The sequence below is a fragment of the Larus michahellis genome, chromosome 4 (genome assembly GCF_964199755.1).
Source record: "Larus michahellis chromosome 4, bLarMic1.1, whole genome shotgun sequence".
NCBI lineage: Eukaryota > Metazoa > Chordata > Aves > Charadriiformes > Laridae > Larus > Larus michahellis.
This window is the reverse complement of record NC_133899.1, coordinates 10,973,959-10,993,125: the sequence shown is the minus strand read 5'-3', so window position 1 is coordinate 10,993,125 and position 19,167 is coordinate 10,973,959. Positions and strand designations below refer to the sequence as shown.

The 19,167-nt window shown below is 37.4% G+C and overlaps 1 protein-coding gene across 2 annotated transcripts in view; it reads right to left on the bottom strand.

Moving 5' to 3' along the window:
• The window catches only part of LOC141741851 (transcription initiation factor TFIID subunit 4-like), a 141,984-nt gene that overhangs the window by 121,360 nt on the left and 1,457 nt on the right, over nucleotides 1–19,167 (bottom strand). For both annotated transcript variants that reach the window (XM_074582940.1, XM_074582941.1), the window contains exons 2-6: nucleotides 16,643–16,815; nucleotides 3,835–3,972; nucleotides 3,128–3,355; nucleotides 2,108–2,230; nucleotides 332–421 (exon numbers count right to left, since the gene is read on the bottom strand). In XM_074582940.1, the coding sequence (XP_074439041.1) occupies nucleotides 332–421; nucleotides 2,108–2,230; nucleotides 3,128–3,355; nucleotides 3,835–3,972; nucleotides 16,643–16,815 (752 nt within the window). The remainder of the gene's footprint in view (nucleotides 1–331; nucleotides 422–2,107; nucleotides 2,231–3,127; nucleotides 3,356–3,834; nucleotides 3,973–16,642; nucleotides 16,816–19,167) is intronic.

The window sequence follows — 19,167 nt, the reverse complement described above, 5'->3', positions numbered from 1 at the left end:
TTTTTTAAACCTAAACCAAGGCCCCAAACACACGGGGTGTCTCCCTCCTCGGAAATCCCTACCCCTTACCGTCCTCTCAAGCTGCCAGGGAGCCACCAGCCGCAGCTCCCGGCCACAGAAGCGGTGACCAGCCCCTGGCTGGCGACAGAGAAGGAGCCTGTGTGCCGCTTTCACCCAACCACATTTCGGCAGAAACTGGCAGCATGAAGGAAAAATTGAGCAGTCCTGCTCTAGGCAGGCAAAGCCAATTCCATTTAAAAAGTATATTCTAAAACTTAATGTATTGACATTCGCATAAAAAAAATAATTATCTAAACAATATTTACATTACCTTAAGGAAAGGTACAAGATATGGCTGAGGAGATGATTTGAGTTCCGATTGAAGGCGGCCTGTAAATTCTTCTGGATCAATCTTTGCATCCTTCAGGGGGAAGGAAAAAAAAAAAAAAAAGGCATAACAACTCAGTTCAGTTGTTTGGTTAGTTTTTTCCAGGTAATATATATGTATATATCTCCAGCTAAATAGGCTCCCATATCAAGAAGAAATTTCAAAGCTGAAGTCCCTCAGCTCCTCTGTATCTATAAAATCCTTCTATCAAGAGCTAATTTCTATATGTAACTCAGAATTCAGGGAGTTCCCTTGGGGATGTGCAAGTTAAGATACAAGATCCCACAAACACTCAAGTCTTTTTTGGGATTCCATTCTCTTGATAACGTTTACATAGCGATTTCTTTTTAAAAATATTAATAAAAAACCAAGTTGTTGAAGCACCCTTACAAACTATTATAAAATTTGTCAGCCCTTGTAATAAGAAAGTATCTTTACTTAATTACAAAACTAATTTTGCAGGTTCAATTTATGAACTTCATACTATATATGTAAAGCATATGCATATATAAAAAGTATACATAAGTATATATATAAAATTTTCACCTATATAAACGTGTGCATGTGTACATTATCTGTATATATTCACAAAATATACAATTGTAAATATATGAAACGTATACTCAGTAGTTTATTTAGTACTTAATACGGGAGAACTCTATAGTCCAGATGTATTTCATGATACTTCTAAAGTATCATTAGTTACAATCTCAGGTTGCAATAAAAACGTTTGTTGGCTTTCCTTCACTGATATAGAACAAGAACAAACCAAAACAACCTTCAATAAATTTAGTTATTATATACGTGTCTCATTACTTTGTTTAAAATATTGTAAGTAGTTACTTTTAATTAGTTGATCTTTCTTAGTTTTTAAAACTTAAAATGAGTTTTTACTGGAATCACTGAATATTATTGCCAAATGGCTCATACTTGAAAAAAGTCTTAGGCTTGTCTAAAATACACAGGTTTCTCTGCCAATGAATTCAAAGAAATATTTATCAACTACTTTTAAATCCAAGTTCTTCATAGACTATATTTAATTTCTTTTAAGAAGCTGGGCCGTTTGTAACACCTGTCTGTAACACACACAATTGACTGAACCCCCTGTTGCACTGCAGACTCCAGTAAATGAGCCTTTTTCAGGCCCAAGGACTGTCCAGCTGAAACACAACTTGAAATCCGCTTGAAACCTCCCTGCAGCGAAGGCTCCGTGCAGGGACATCCGGCTGCAGGACTGCTTGGACTCAGCAGCTCAGCAAATACTTTTCCTTCAGTCCTACAAACTCTAAACCATGTCGTGAAGGCTAATGTTGACGCTAATTCTGTGGTTAAAACATCTAATAGCTTCTTACTGCTTCAGAAAAGACCGTGGTTTGGAAGAAAGGAAACTTAATGAATGGCCAAGGAAAAATCCGATATTTTACTCTAGTTTTCTAAACAAACAACCAAAGTATTATCCATCAAAAAAAGAGTGTTTTTGACGAATGCATACTAAATACTTCGTTGCATATACCTTTCAGAAACCAAGAGAAAACCTACCTTTAACAGATTTTTGAAGATATGTAACGTACAGAACATTTGCATTTTGATGTAGCCCAACTCCTTTCACTTTCATTACAGCAAAAAAAAATTAGTTGAGCTCAAAGCAACAGTTTTCAGCATAGGTAAATAACGAGCTTAATAGAAAACTAACAAAATGAAAGAAAACTAAATATTTACCAACAAATCCTGAACCAGAGCTTTCACATTACGGGACGTTTCTGGAGACGGTGAGTTATGAGAAGCAAGTTTTATAAGGGTAGCTAAAAAGTTTTTGCATTTTTTCACATTCTCTTGCATTTCCTGTAAAAGCCAAAGAAAACAAGTATCATATCCATGCTATTTTCCAGTCAGGATCAATGTATGCTGTGGTCACTATAAATAGGGAAAATTATGAAATTGTTCTCATTCAGGCAGGACATATTTGAAATACATCTGCGGCTATTGTACTATTGCTGCTAGTTACCTGACATTTTCTTCACTTCTTTATGTAACTGAACATCATACCTCATGAATACTAACAAAAAAAAAAAATCAATGAAAGAAATATAATATTTTACAGTCTGTTTTGATAAAAATAACCTTAAATATGAGAAGTAACACAACAATTTGTTGGAGATGCATTCTCCTTTGAGATGCCCAATACACAATGTACAATGTTGCTCAAGCTATCTTAATTTGTTAAATTATTGATTCAGGATGGTTTTGTACAAAGCAGCTACAGCAGCAAAATCAAATTAGAAATAGTCTTCAAACATCATCATATCTCATCTTTTCTTCATCAGTAAAAAAACAGATGCTTTAATTTTCTCAAGCCATTATTTTTATATGGTGTAATTACTCCAAGAAACAGAAATGTTACACTTCGATGTAACCACAGTTTTGAGGCCCAGCAACATGATCATAATGAAGCCCATAGATTGAAGTCCTGATTGTTCTGTCTACAGAAACAGAACAGTTCTCTCGCTACTGACACATCCATGGCAGGATGGGGAAAGGTGACCACAAGTGTCCTTCCTCCCTCTCAGAATCCGTATTCCATTTAGTTGAAAAAGAGGGGAGGGGTTTCTTGTTTGTCAGGTATTTATTCCATCATGGGAAGTGTGCTTGCGTGAAGAAAAAGTTCTTTCCGCTCCTGAATAGACCTTAGAAGTTCATAAACTACTAAGAAAGCCAAGCATCTAGTATTTCAAAACTTACCTGTGATACGACGGTGGTTCCAGGTACCGGAGAGCTTGGTATGACCTGGGGCTGTGCTGGTACTTGGGCTGTCGTATGAGGCGGAAGCGGCAGCCGAGGCTGACCCTGGCTTTGTGCTGAACCTTGAGTCTGTCCACCAGTAATCACTGCAGGTTGTTGAGAAGCTGATGTTCCAGTTGCTACTGTTGTCTTGAATAAATTTTGAGCGCTCGTCGTAGCTACTGATACCTATTAATATTTTATATTGAAAAAACAGCTAGTTATCATCTTTTAATTCTTTTACTCAACCATAAAGTTCTTGAAAGCGTGACAAGAAAAACATGTTTCCTTTCAAATACACCCTTACTAACAAAATAGAACCATTGACTTTACTTACTTATTATAACCCTAATTTTGTCACCCTTTAACTGAACAGTGAAACTCCTCATTTAAAGTTCTTGCTATTGAAAAATAAACGTACCACTAAAAAATGCGTTGCTATTATCCAGCCCTTTAAGATCACCATGATGACATGACCTCTTTAACTCAACTTTCTGTACATTTGGCCCTTAATATAAACAGGTCAATTCCCAATGGTCTGTGATCATGTCGTCAGGTTTACAATGACCTATACCACAGTGACAGCAACACAAACGCTCTAACACAGCTTCCCAAACAAACATCCTTTTTTTCATCCACCTTTTGCTTTTTATATTCTTGGTACTTACGGTGGTGTGAGAGAGAACAGAGCCTCCCGGCAGCGCCGCGGCAGACGTAGCGCTGACTGGTGTGGCAGTTGACTGGACAACTTTGGCTTGCACTGGAAGTCCCAGGCGGACAGTAGATGTGGCTACAGAAGTTGGTTGCTAATAAAGGAAAAACAAGCAGTTTGAGGGTTTGTTTTCTCCTTAGTAACTTGATATCCAAGACTTTTTAATAATAGTATTCACATGAGTAATGATTACTAACACTGAAAAAACCCAAGCCCAGTGACACATGCTTAAATAGATATTCACAAATAATGCAAAAATGAGCTTTCTTATGTTCAACGATATGTTTGCAATATTTCTCCTAAAAGCTATTTCTCATACAGATGTGAGGAAACTATTAGAAAAAACAGGATATGACCCACAAAAAATTGATGTTACATGAGTGTATTGGTTCAGCTGTAATATTTAGTCACTATTGTAAATGTCAGTATTCATCAACATTTGAGTTTATAATTGCTCACAACACAACACTGGTCATTTAGGTATTTACTGGCCTTTTCTAGTGTTTTTTCTTCAAGAAAATTAATACAAAGAGAAAATTCAGAGAGCAGAAAAATATTTTCAAAATAATTTCAGATTAAATTATACGGAAACTAATTTTCACAGAAATAGAGCCTAAGCATTTTGAGACCTTTTGTCACAGAAAGCACACTCAGTAACCAGACAGCAACTGAGACATTAAGTGTAGACAAAGGAAAAGGACTGGTTTGCAGCCTTTCATTCAGTAACATACTCTACAACTCAAGACATTTCCCTCACGCAGAAACCGTATTAATTGTTTTTGTAATTGACTTTAATTGGGAGAGAGAGAGTGAAATCTCTTACCATCATGTAAAAGGGCAAGACTTAGGAATAAAACATGTCTCCAGGAAAGTTGTTATTTAATTCTACAGGAATGTAAATACCATTACAGAAGAAATACATGACGCAGTATGGCAATTACGACAAAAAGAGAACCAATCATTATTAAAAAACATAGGCTTCACTGGTCTCTTATAACTTTCATTTATTAAGATTTGAATTCAAATACATAAAACACATTCAAACACAAAAAAGACAAATTTTCTAAGTGGTGGGAGTAATAAATCACAGACAATATTGTTTCTCACAAGATAAAACTAATTTTCCTTGATTTACATGTTAAGTTATTTGTCTCTGTCATTAATATTTTTTATAAAGAACGGCTTATTTTAGATTCTTACATTGCCTATTAAACCTACATAAAATACTTCTTCAAAGAACATCCAGTACACTTAAAAGACCTCCAAAAGGAACAGAGGCCCAGGCAGGCATTCAAAGCCCCAAGCATCCCTTACCAATTGGCCCAGCAACATCCCCTACTGGATATCAAGCTTCTGTACTTGGGAAAAAAAGGAAAAAAAAAAAAAAAAATATATATATATATATATAAAAAATCTACCTGACATCTGAACAGAACCTTTTTTTTTTGTTGTTGCTTGGACAGCTTTCAAGATTTTTAAAACCTTGACTAGGGATGTCTTCCACACCGAGACAGCCTAGAGGCAAGAAACAGCAGCATCATGAATAGGTAGAATCGTCTGGTTTTTCAGAAGGATGGTACAAGCTTTTTCTGTTTTTAAATACCATACCTCTTTTCTCCATTATTAAAGACGACGACTTGCTTAGATTTCCTTAAAATACTGGTTGAATGAAATTATGTTTACCCAACTAATGTTTGCATTTAAACCCATAAATACTGCCTATCTTGTTGGTGTTTCCAGGCCAAACCCAGAGTGTGCCCCTGTCCTCTGTCCCCTCCTCGCCAGTGAGGGCCGCAGAGACATGGGCGCAGGGAACAAGCCGGGAACAGCCAAACTGCTGGCACGTGCTCAGCCCCAAGGAGGACCTGCACCCAGAAATCTGCAAATCCATAGCCCAGACTGCTTGCTGGAGAATTTATCTCAGCTAATAAATGCCCACAAGTCACCACAGGAACACACTTGAAAACAGAACTGCATATAATTAAAATATACAATAACAACAGTGCATTATCCAACTAAGTACGCGAAGCATTCCACACATAGTATTCCACCGCGCTAGGCCATGGGAGCAAACCGTGCAACACCAAGACTAAATACACCCTCACTGTTAAAAATCAATCATGACAAAAGCCTTTGATACAAAATGGCAGTAAAATCTATTAATATGTAGCATATGAAGAAAAAGCCTCACTACCATAGAACTGCAAACAAAGTAACGCAACCCTTTCGTAAGGCGGTTCCAAACCTCATAAATGTTAAAAAGGTTAAGTATGAAAGGAGTGGATGAGAAACAGAAGGAGAAACTAGCCTAAAGAAATTCTGAAGTATCATGGAAATGATCTTCACGTGACAGCGACAGGTTGCCAGAAGACACTACAAGGGCTCCCAGCACAAATACTTCAAGAAGAACTGGTAAAAACTACTTAGAAACAAGTAGCTGTGTTTTCTGTGAAAGGAACGCTGTAAACAGATCTCATGAGAAATCCATCAAAAAGGAAACAAAAGTTATCAACATTATATTAAAAAAAAAATCATAACCCAATGTGTCAAGCTCCTAATGGGACAATCTAAAAGAATTTACGATGCTCTTTAAACAAAAACTGCTAAGGTTTGGTATGATGCTATTAAATTCCAAAATTACCAAGACAGGCTTAGAAAGGAATATATTTCCAAATGTAACTGTGTTATTTTTTATTAGACACATCGCATACTTTTACATTTCCTAAATAAACGAAAGTAACATTTAAGAGGCTTTTTCCCTGTACTGAGACTGGTACAGGCATGGAATCAGACCGCGGATGAACACAGTATATAACCCCATCCCGCTCTCCGTGGGACTCTTGGAAACACGTACGACAGCCCTTTGTGTCCCGCCTGGAGCCAGCTCCATGGTGCAGAGGGGAGCAATTGGGACGGGAGCTCAGCACACGGCTGCTCTGGAAATAAGGCTGTCACACAGGCGCTGGCTGATGCCTGGCCAGCTGAGAGGGGATGGCCCCGGCTGGAGCCACGCAGGTGACACCAGCGACTCCGCTTCCAGGGGCAGTGAGGCACATCCACAATGGCAGTCAGCACACACTGCAATTGCTCATGGAAGAAGCGTCCTGTACATCCCCTCCCGAAATAACTACATCTTCACTTTCCTACGTCCACCTTCTCCCCAGAGCTCTGGGCACACGAATAGCAAGGCAAAGCCCGAGGCGTAAACAGCGAATCGCATCGTACCTGCTGTGCGCAAACAAGCTGCCTCTACATTCCAAGGCACATAGAAGGCCGCATTTGAAAGACCAGGCCACTTGGATATGGAGAAAATATGCCCAAATATCCGGGGATTATTTGTCACTGCCAAGGCAGGACAACACCAATTCTAGGGATTGCATTGCATATTCACAGCTTTATAAAATCAAGGCCTTTTAAACTGCCACAGGTTAGTACACCAATGTATGTAAATCCTTGGGAAGAGGTCTGTGGTACACTGGTATTTTGTACTATAGTACCACCTACTGATGAACGCTCCGCATACCAGCACCAGTCTGCACTAAAAGCAAGAAAGCTTACTTTTGGCAAGTACGTTGCACCTATCATTTCATGATCAGTCCTGGTAATAAACTTGTCCACTGCCAATCGCAAACAGAAGAAAGAAAATACACCAATAGCATTTGAACAGACATTAACACAAAAGCAGGGGCAGGATTATCATGATACATATCACAAGAACTCTTTACGTGTCTTCCAATACATGGCTTTGCTAGGTACTACGCAAAACAACTTTAGCAGAATGTGACCTTGAAGTTTAGATTTAAATTTGCAAAATCTGAAATAAAACTCAATTTTATTTTTAACCATTAATCTGGAAGACTTCTTACAAACAAAACAGGCCATCCTACGATGCCCTGATGCCTCAAACAATAAGAGACAGTGTTTAACAAAGAGGAAACTAAGGTGGGATCGCAGACACTGGCAGAAGCATAGGCTAAAGGTCAAATCTGGTAGCTCACTGTAGAGTAACTAATTCATACAACTTTTCTTATAGGCATGGCTGGTAGCTCTACCTATTATTAAGGTATCATAACACTCCCCATTACCAAACTCTCTTTTACGATACTTAAATTTCTGTCAGATTTCTGAGGAGTTCGTGGGGAAACTTCACATGCTTATTGACTGCCTCTCAATTCTTTTGGTTATGGTTCACCTGGAACATGCACTTCAACGTCAGTTGCACAGCAATTTCTATGTCAAAGATTTGATTTTTTCACCCTGGTAAAAACACAGCCAAATTGAGCCAAAGTGCTAACCCTTTAAAAACTTGACATTTGCACACAATTGCAGAAAATGACTGGAGGCAGAATCTCTAACAAGCCAGCAACAGAGGCAGAACCTTCATTGCCACCACAGTTCTGGGCCACCACAGCATGGCTGGAGTCAAGCATCAGAGCCCAAAGCGGGGAGACGCCGCTGGGTTCCTCATACGTGCGACGTCCCTGTGGGACTCACAAACTCAAACAACAGGGGAGGAAGACACAGGACTGGGAGCAAGAGCCAAGATAGGCAGAGGAGCTTGGGGCCACCGAAGAAAACATTCAGAAATCAGGGGTTCTGAGTCCAAACCCTCAGCCTCTGAAGTCTCATCATCCTGTGGGTGTAAGCAAATACCTACATAATCCACTATCAAAGTGCTTTCTCGTTGTCTGGTGAATTGGCTGGTCCATCTACAATCACTACAAACACTAAGATTCATCCAAAGAATCTGGTGGATAAAAAGCAGCTTAATTTTGGCCCCGCAATTAGATTCTACCCCTGCCTCAATTGCTCAGTGCTCGTGCTGCATGCAAATATAGATAATCTATTGCAATCAATAATTTTACACCATATGAGTGGACAACTTGAAACATGGGGTTTGCAACGAGGAGTGGTCGCGGCTGCAACTGAAGACAATGAAGTCAAACTGACCACAAAAAATTAACCAGTATTTTTAATTTAATGTTTAAAATAGAGATAATTAGGCTCTGTTTTTCTACTTATAAAAAGAGGCTAATAATCCCCTTAACTGCATTGTTGAGAAAGTTGTTACAGGGATAAGCTTAACAAAAAAACCTAGTTGGTTATTAATTCCCACTTCAGAGGGGGCTTAGATAATATGCAGCAAATAAGCCTGAAGCAATGCACTGAACAGTGGAGAAAAAAGTATTACATAATTCTTTGTTAATTAAGACTGTCCAGCCTACACACTGTAGAAATTAAAAATAACGGTAATATGTGGTCATGCAGCATAAAGCATATGCACAAGGGAGCCACTATTAGATTGCTCAGGAATCTTCTTTATAGCATTCCTGACCTTTGCATGTTGAATTTTACAGCCTTCGTAATGTTTAAGTGTTTTCTAAGAAGTTTTGAAAGATCTGTTAATGCTATGAAAGTGTAAACAGAATTTGTAAGTAGTGAGAACTTGCTGTCCGCTTACACAGAAAAGATTCACTTACCATGAAGAAAAGGAAGGAAAATGGCTTTGTGGTTAAAGTGTAGCCAAGACCACACAATTTTACTTTCTCTACCCTTTCAGCCTACTTGCCCTGCTAACACAAATGTCTTCTCCAGAAGAAGCCCAAAAAATGTCTATACAAAGAAATAGTACAGAAAAGCTTATTTGACAACAGTGGCAATGCACCTCAGGCAACAACAAAGATTTATCAATTTGCTTGAAATTTCTGCAAAAAGTAAAATAAGCATTTGCCAGAAAAGCAGAAAGGGTGTGGAAAAACAGTAAAATAAAATTAAAAAACCCCAAGACATCAATAAACAAGAAAAAAATTACCAAAACTAAAAGATGACATAAACACACAAGCACTGCTGAAAACACCGGCACAGCGTATTATCAGAACTATCTCAGATTTGAAAGGCTCCGCTCTTGCAAGAACAGCTTATGAAACGTCAGCTAAGTGCAGAACTGCTCTCGACATCCCATGTGATGGCAAAGACTAAGCTGCACTTCTCTGCATCAAACAGATTTCACAGCAAAAATACAGCCACTTCCAGAGCAGGTGACTCAGCACTTTGCACAAGTTCAAAAGACTTTTTTTTTTCCCATTTTAAAAAAGGATGGTAAAGTGAAACTTAACAGAAAGTGAATGTCAAAACATAGAAAACAAATACATTTATATAATGAACTTGAAATTCTGAAGAGTAGAAGTAAAAAAAAGAGATGCTTAAAGCAAGAAAAAATGCAGCTAGAAAAGAACTGTCATCCATATATACATCCATACATACTGATTGGACTATTTATGCAATGAAAAAAAACCTCAAGTGACTGGTAATCATATTTGGAGCAGAATTGTTAAGTAGCCCACTTATGGGCCCAAATATTTGGACTAAACCATCAAACTTTACACTACCTTTTCTGATTGCTAAAAATACACAAAGCAACTTAATACTGGAAAAGATATTTTTGAATCAAACAAAAACATTAGTAAACTCTAAGATCAAATCGATTTTCAGCAGCAGTCTCATGAAAATTCCAACATACACTATTTCACCTGATCTGTAAACTCTGGTACAGGTACTCTGTAATAAAATATCATGGGCCAGGCTAACATTGGTCTTTCCTGTATGATGCTCAGTTTATAATCTTGGGGTACAGCAGCACTTTAATTTTGTAACTAACATAAAATAATTTTCATTAAAAATAATTTAAAATAAGTAACTTATTTTTTGCTTTTTTCTGTATGAATGTAAACCCAAATGGTTATTAAGAAACCAGCAAACAAAATCTGCATCAAAAGCATGAAAAACCATAAACTGTACAAATGAAAAATGCTGATAAACAAAAGAAACTCACCAAAGAAAAACTAGATGGCAGCACCTACCTATTTTTCATTATTTCACCAGCATAAGCTTCAAAACAAGACATAGAGGCAAAAATTTAAGGCAATCTAAACAATCCATTTTAAAAGACTTCTGAATTTATTTATTATCTCTGAAGAATATAGTAATGCAAGCAAAGCCACGCTTATTTGACCTGCTTGTAATACCAGAATCCAGAAGAAAATTTTTCTAAAATCAACCAAAGTTCCATCAAATTGTAGCTTGTTTCCTAAAAATCTTGTACTTTAAATAAGACCCTGTAGCAGATAAAATTTTGGCAACATTAACCACTTTTTAATATTCAGCTAAAATTAATAGCAATCAAAAACTAAAAGGAAACTAAAATCGTGAAGAAAGAAAATGGTTCAACTAAAATTATGCACTGTTAACTCAAACCAATGTTTGCTTTAAACATCCAATAAAAAACTTCTTTCTTTCATGAAATAAGTTTTTTTCAAACCAGCATGTTACCACTGAAAATGTATTCAGAGTACAACAAAATTGTACTTCTTAACGCATTAAAAGACTATTACAGTCTTCTGTAAGACTGAGTACTTCCATGTAAAACACATGGATACCAATTTAAACAAGTCAAGCCTCTGGTAGCTGCACCAAGAAGATGAATTTATATTCACAATCTGAAAAATTATTTGGTTTTATATACCTGAATATTTTGCAATATTCTTTCCTTAGAAAAGTGTAGTTAGCTGTAGTTAATATCCCCCCATTACAGTCCTCTATAGTCTTATAATTGGACGTAAGCTAAAACTATTTTATGGTGCGATTGTACCTATTCATGCTTTTCTTGAATATTTTACTTAAAGAAACCAGACAGACTGTAAGTGTAAGAGATCACTGAAATATCATTTACATCTTCCTATTACAGGCACTCCTTTCAATTACTGCTTTCTCAGTGCCATTGTTACCTTCATATTCTGATTCTTCTAATCAAATGCCTTCCGCTACTTCTGACTCGGTGCCTCAGACACCACCTGTCCCTTTGGGCCACATGCCCAGGGTCCGGAGCCTTTGACTTTGGCATTAAACTGATCAGAGTCAAGACCCTTCCTACAAGGTACTGGCTTATCCTGATTAGCCAGTTTTCCAGAATTCCACCAGGAATTGGTAACATGCCCGTTTTATTCATATTTTCCGTAGCAACAATCGAGGGGAGCCTAAGTAAATGCCTAATCAAAGATTACCCCACCTAAGAGTTGAGAAAAGAACTCAAGTCTTCCTTTCAAAATGGATTTGCCTATCTTCTCCCAAGAGTCTAACGCAAACCTCTCCCCAAAGCTGTACTACATCTGCTTACATCCTCTACCCCCAAAAGCTGCAAAAAATGAAGGAAAGGTATTACAAACAATAGAAGCCAAACAATAACTTAAATAGCAAAGCCAAGCACTCAAAATGTAAGAAACATCAGATTTAAGTTTGCTGTGCAACATCAATTGTGTGCCTTGATTGCCTGGCTGAAGCTTTTATCTTTGTGCATTTATCATGCAAAGACGGTAATACACTGCACACATACAGAAGAGATTAATGTAGGATGAAAGGGAAGTTATGTATCTTAATCTTTCTGAACTTTTGTGTTTGGCACTGCAATCAAAATATATATTTTTTTTTTAACTTGCGAAGGGAAGAGGGATGGCTCTATCAGTTCCCTACAAAGGGAAATACTTTATATATAGATATTTGACTTCTGAACCTTCAGCAATGCAACATGTAAAGATAAAGCCGCTGTCTTCAAGGAAAGCATCATCCTAAGCCCAAATACTAAATCCTAAGGGAAAACAGACTATGTGTGCTCTATTTCAGCGGCTCCTGTTGCTCCTAGAGGAAGGCGGCTCCTTCCTCACACACCATCCTGAATCTAAGCCCTTCTACTGAAGCCAGAGGAATTTTCATGGGAAACCTGATTCATTTTCCTCCCAAATAACTGGGAGAAGATCTATCAAATGATGGCTCTGAGATACGGGAAGAAAATCTCGTTATACCAGCAGGCTGCAGAAGCAAGTTAGACTCTGGACAGCTCTGTACGTATCAATCAAGTCAATCGCATTTAAGAACATTTAAAACATTTCCTTATTCTCCCCTTCTCCTTCTTTTGAGAGTGGAAGAGAAATTACTTAGTTGTGGAGGGGAGAGATTCAAAGAGCTTTCCAATATAGATGAATGCTTTGGTAATTTTTCAGACCATCTTTCTTGGAATTTTTAAAAAGGTAATTCATAATTTATTTTATATTCTCCAGTTATCACTCTCAACACTTCTTAATGAGTTGCCAAAAGTAACTGCCAGCTTTTGCAATTTCTTTGGCATGTTTTTTAATAACCTGTGTTTCACACCTAACAACACAGCTCATAACACACTTTCTTAACATTTAAGGTGTATATACAAATTAACCGTAATGTTGAAAACAATTACTTAGCTGAGCAACTTGTGACAGTGGCTAAAAAGTAGGACAATCTGAAGAAAAGCAACCATAATACCCATGACCCATGAGAGCTATGGCTTTTCTGAGACAGATCATACATTCTTTGTAGTGAGATACTATTTCTTAGAATGCTTATGGGAGACTGCAAATTTCCACCTGCATAGACTTTCTACAGACGCAAAAGTAGAGTAAAACACAAACCCAGTGCCTGAAGTACGTCACTAAATCCTACATATTTAAAGCACCCTGCATTTTAACCCAAATAAAGCTATCTTAAAATAATTGAATAAAAACATAATAGTAAATTTAATGAGTTCTGCACCGTAAAATAAGTCATTCCACTAACATACTGGACAGATAGGTATTTGATGTTCTAGAGGTTAAAAACACATAGCCTGCAATGTTCATCAGTCCTGTAAAAGATTTCGCAGGACTTAAGCAACTGATGTTCATATTCTGTCTGTCTTGAGCTAATGGCACACACAAATTTTCTGTCTTTCAGTCACAGCGGAGACTAGGACTCTTGAATATTATACTTTATAGACATAAAAACTTAAGACACTGTTTTCCATACATTTTGAATTTCTAATGAAAATTTTAATTGACAGAATTTAGCTTTCTGATACATCCAAATTTGACTCTGAAAGAAAAAAGTTTAATTATAAACTCACTGAAAAAATTATTTTTCAGTACACAGTTTCCTGTATTTTAGAACTTGATCCTTTTTCTTGTTGAATCACAATGACTACTCAAACTAATAACTGACACTTTTAAAACCTGTTGTCATTGGACATTTCCTCCAAAAAAACAGTGAATAGTTTCTGGTTATAAACAGTCCACCTAACGAAATAGAAGTCTTGTGTCTAGTTCTGATATGATAAACCTTTAAAATTTAAACCTTTACAAGGTGGTTTTAAAAGGCTGTTAACCACCATTTTTAAAGAACACTCTAAGGTCAAACATACATAAAACATAAGCACTGTAAAAACAAAAGAAGAGTCTGCAGACCACGTGCAGGTTCATGGAAGTTCACTGTACACTTCCCAAGAACAATATTAATTATTTCTTATCCTTATTAATTACAACAAATAAAGAAATGATGCAATACAGTTCAGGCAGCCACCACAAAGATCTGTCAAAGGAGATGAATCCTGACAAGTTACAATAACATGACTCTAATCCCACCATACTAAAATAATCCAACTTTTGCATCCTCCAAGACATTTATCATTCACAAGGCCTTGCTGGTTTCCTCTATTCTCTACCAGTTTATTAGCACTAACAAGTGCAAAGGAGTATCTGTAATGCAGTAAGGTATTTATCCAGGCAGAGCTCTGCACAAAAGCAATTACATCTTTCCAATACCTGAACTCCTTCAGATTTTAGGTATCTCTACAACCACATAAACATGCAGTATTCCCACAGGTTTATTTTTATGTAAATCCAGCAAGTCAGCTTATACTCTTTCTGCAACCTTAAGTGCTTCATATGACTAGAGCTGCCCGAGGCCAACATGATCAACTCCCAACATTTGCCATGCACACATCATCAGGCTGACTATGGGATCCAAACGCCAGTCTCCTAATAAAGACTGCACACACACAGCCAAGCACTCACTCTACATTTCTGTATGCTTCCTAAGATTCTATGTACAATAAAGGTGTGTTCCACAAATGTTTTGAAACTACAGACAATTTGTTATTATTTCATTTGCTATGAATGATTCCGTATGCTGGCCACAGCAGTTGAAGTTACGTGAAAACTAACTACGAAACAGCAATTTAAAATAAATAAAATAAAACTCATTTTAACAGACTGAGATCATATCTGGGTACAGTCCCACCCCACGATTTCTATTTTGCATTTATGCACTTGTCTCAGGATCCATTGCTAGAATGTGTGCTATATAGTCCCTTGTAGTCACTAACTAAAGAACTGATTGTACTTATTTACAAAGAAAGCCCCAAACAACCACAGACAGATGTACAAATAGAAAAGAAGAACTTGTCTGGATTTTTATCGTCACCAAACTAGTCAAAAAGTCTCGAAAGTAATGCAGGCTTATTTCTGTGTTTATTCTTCCTGAAATATATTTATCTTTGAAGGCTTCTACAAGCCTTCTTATCCTTCCAGGTACCACAAAACATTAAATGGATGCCTTTTCTGCAAAGAGTTCTTTTACGAATTCCATCCAATACTGTGCTTACCTCTTTTCTGAGATCATAAAGTTGCTCCAGTGTTTCCAGGCCTCATGTCTTTCCTGAGATACATTCCATTGAGCTACAATCCTACTAGTGACACTCATTTCTAAAACTTACATTCTAGTTGGCTGTTCTGTGTTTTAGATTGCCTTGTGTTATTAATTTATTTCCAAGTCTTCAATTTTATTCTGGATTCCTTCTCTTCTGAGAAGTTTATCACTGTTTTCATTTTTGAATTAAACTTAATAATCTTTCAGGCTATACATATATTGTAATGCATGAAGCACATAATGGGCGAGTAATCTAATGTTAAACATTGGGAAATACATGTTTAAGTTATTTCAAGAAAGCTATACAGCAATCAATTAAAAAATTAAGACGACACCATCTTCATCTCTTTCCATTCAGAATTGCTTATCACTTCTGCAAACAAAGACTTTAGGCAAAACTACCCTAAACTCTGCCTATTATTATTACGGCACAACTGCCCTCTACTAACATCCAAAGATCTTTGCCTCTACGTTTTAGGAAGGTAGTTCAGCTGTAGCCCAAATGGCCCAAAGCTGAACAGCCTCCCTACAAAATTTTAAACCAATGTACCCTACTGAGTAATTTAAAAATCAATACACCTTCACCCTTGAAAATAAATGAGTTCTGAGTTGAAATAAACACACTTCACTGAAGAGTGTGGGGTAGGAAAGCACACCACCCTGTCAATCCATAGAAAAAAGGAAACGTAGTCACAACACAGACAAAACTTTAGGTGTAGACAGATCACACCCAGAAGCGAATCAAAGGAATCAAACCTTTCTTTTGAATAACATATATTAGAAAAGTTAATTATTGCAAATCCTTGTATTGGACGGGCTTGGCTTTTTCTTTTCTAATTTATTGTGAAATCTACACATCCTGTGCATCCATTCAGCATGTGGGGACATCGCAACACTTCTGACCCAGAGAACAAGGGGCGCCTACTGAACCAGTGGTATAGAGTCCAAACTACGTTCTGGCTAAGACGGAGCCTCCCAGCCTCCAATGACCTCACAGTCTGAACAAGGTCTTGAGAGACTCTATAAAGTAGATTTTTTCCTGAAATACAAAAAAAAATCCTAGGCCTCAGAAAGTAAAATGTGTTTTAGTAAGTATTTCCTGTTTCACAACAAAAAAGGGGGAGGAAAGTACACCTGCAAAAAAACCACGTGAACTAATAATGTGTAAGACAGAGGAAAACGTAATGCACAGAAGTAAAGTGAAATCGAGCCAGACATACCTGAGCTGTTGATAGGCGAAAAACAGGGCCGGTTGTGGGCACCGAAAGCCTCGGTGAAATGCTGGTAGGACCTTGTCCCTGTGTTTGTACTTGAGCCTGCATTTGAGCCTGCGCTAGAGCCTGCTGAGGCACCATCACAAGTTGTCCAGCATCCGTGCGCACCAGCACCATACCTAACGGGAACAAAGGAACAGTAACTATAGAATAAAGAACAACATGAACAATAATATATAAAGAACTATCTAACTATCTTACATAATGTATAGCACTGTATGTTTTTTCTTTATACTGTATCTTTTTTTTTTTATTCTGGTGTAACATGAGATTTTATTTCTAAGATGAAAAGGAGCCCCTACTAGCAGACAAAAACTAACACCCAATTCAGTTTGGAATTCAAAAAACTGCAGTTTATGGATAACAGTCATGAATAAAAAAGCAAACAGTCACTTGAGTGTATAGGCATACAGCAACTTTCACCAGCCTAGCCAGTGTCAGCAGAATAAAATTAGAAAGAAATATTCATTAAAAGTAAACTATAATGACAATCCAGTAGCTGAGAACAAAACTCAGTATGAACATACCAGGGACAATGACATGAGAGCTTTACAAAAACAACAGCTTTAGGGGATGTGTACATGCAAACATTAGGCCAGACACCTTACTGAGTGTCAAATACAGTATTTGAGATTTAGTAAATTGTTGAGCATGAACACATGGATTTATTTGGCACCCACCATCACTGTATTGGGAGGCACTACCTGTGGTTTAGACACCAAGAAAAAAGTATTGTCATACCCAGAGAAGCAACGCAACTACTCCTCAGCACAAAATAATACAAGTGCAGATTACTTTAGGAAAAAACCAAAGGAATTGTTTTCAAATTATCAGAGCAGTTGGCAAGTGCTTCCTAAGACTTTCTGAAAGCAAATGATAATACTTTCAGATTATTTTCTAGTAACACATTTCACAATAGAGGCCTTCTACATAACACAGACAGCACCATCAAGTTTTGCCCTATGTGTAACTTCGTTTTTGGCAATCAGCAGGATAGGAAAAACTTGTGAAAAGTTTTCCACAATCAGCAGGATAGAAAAGGGGATACAGCGGTTAAGTTGGTCCCTGGCTCACCTAGAGCTCCACACTTACTCAAGATCACTGCAAACCATGGAATGTGTATCCTCTAGTTCTCTCAACATTCAGAAGCAGTTCCCCAGACAGATTATTTTAGAAGAATTTACAAGTTAGTTCCAGACTGCATTTTAATAATAATGTAACCTAGATAGGATACAACGGGTCTCTATACAGAAAAACATCTTGCCTGTAACTACTGGAGAACCGAAAAATAAGGATCTAGCAAGTCAACTTTTATTCCGTTGATAAAGTCAGTAGACAGTTTCTGCAATATATCTCTACGTGCAAATTGCTTCATATATCTTTTTTAAGTCTTCAAGGGAAAATAAAGAAAGTAAAAGTTTACATCCACTTCTAATTGTTAGCTTCCCAGAAAAAAAAAAACAAAACAAAACAAACACACCTCAGTAAATGGACACCTCAGTAAAAAAGTTTGCAACATACCAAAAGGATAAAGAGATTTGAACAGTATTATATCAAGCAAGTCACAAATTTCAAAAGTACCTTATACCAAGAAAGCCTTTCTTTCAGTGTCTGACACAAAAACAAATCCCAGTCCTGGGATGAACCTGTGAGCGAACTGCAGCACCAATAAAAACTCACATAGTCTCAGGTGCTCCCAGCCAACCGTCACTGCTAAAAGCACAAAGAGAAGGCAAATTTCTGCCACTGCAAACTAAAGACAAACTGTTTTAAGTTAATTAAGTCTTCATGAAACCACTGAGCTTTATCTGGTTGGAGCATCAGAATTTGGAGCAGGAGTTTCATAAACTATGGCCAAAGACACAACTGCTAAAAGGCCACTTAGAAGCAAGCTCCACTCACTTTTTTGCTCCACTTACCTTAGCTAATAAATATCAACTATTTCAAGAAGCACGGTGGAAGAAGTTATTTCAGACTATATCAATATCTCCACGTGTCATCATGCTATCAATATTAATAACAAAAAACTAGTTCAAATGTTAAATCATCTCCTAAATTAAGAAGGTACAAAAAGTTACCAACTTTTTACAACATGAAAATCCACGCAGGGGACCACAGAACCCTTCAAAATTTCAGGTGAAACAACACAGAGTTGGAGTAGGAATGGCTGGGATGACAGGATGCTGTTTGGGTCAGCCTTCACGAATTTAACAGTTTTAGCAACGAAAGTTAAGGCACTAAAAGGAAAATAGGGGGGACGCGACGGTTACTTCAGAGTTAGAAACAAAATTCGACGATGTACAGGCTGCCCAGAGGCTCCAGAGAACGACACCATCGCACTTAGTAAAATTAAACATTTTAGACTAAATCAGCTTCTATCTTGCCACCTGAGTCACGGCAGAAGCCGCTCTTTGAAGGAGGAAAACTTTCAAGCCTATCGAGAGTGAAGCAGAAAATAAGGGTCCTTCAAA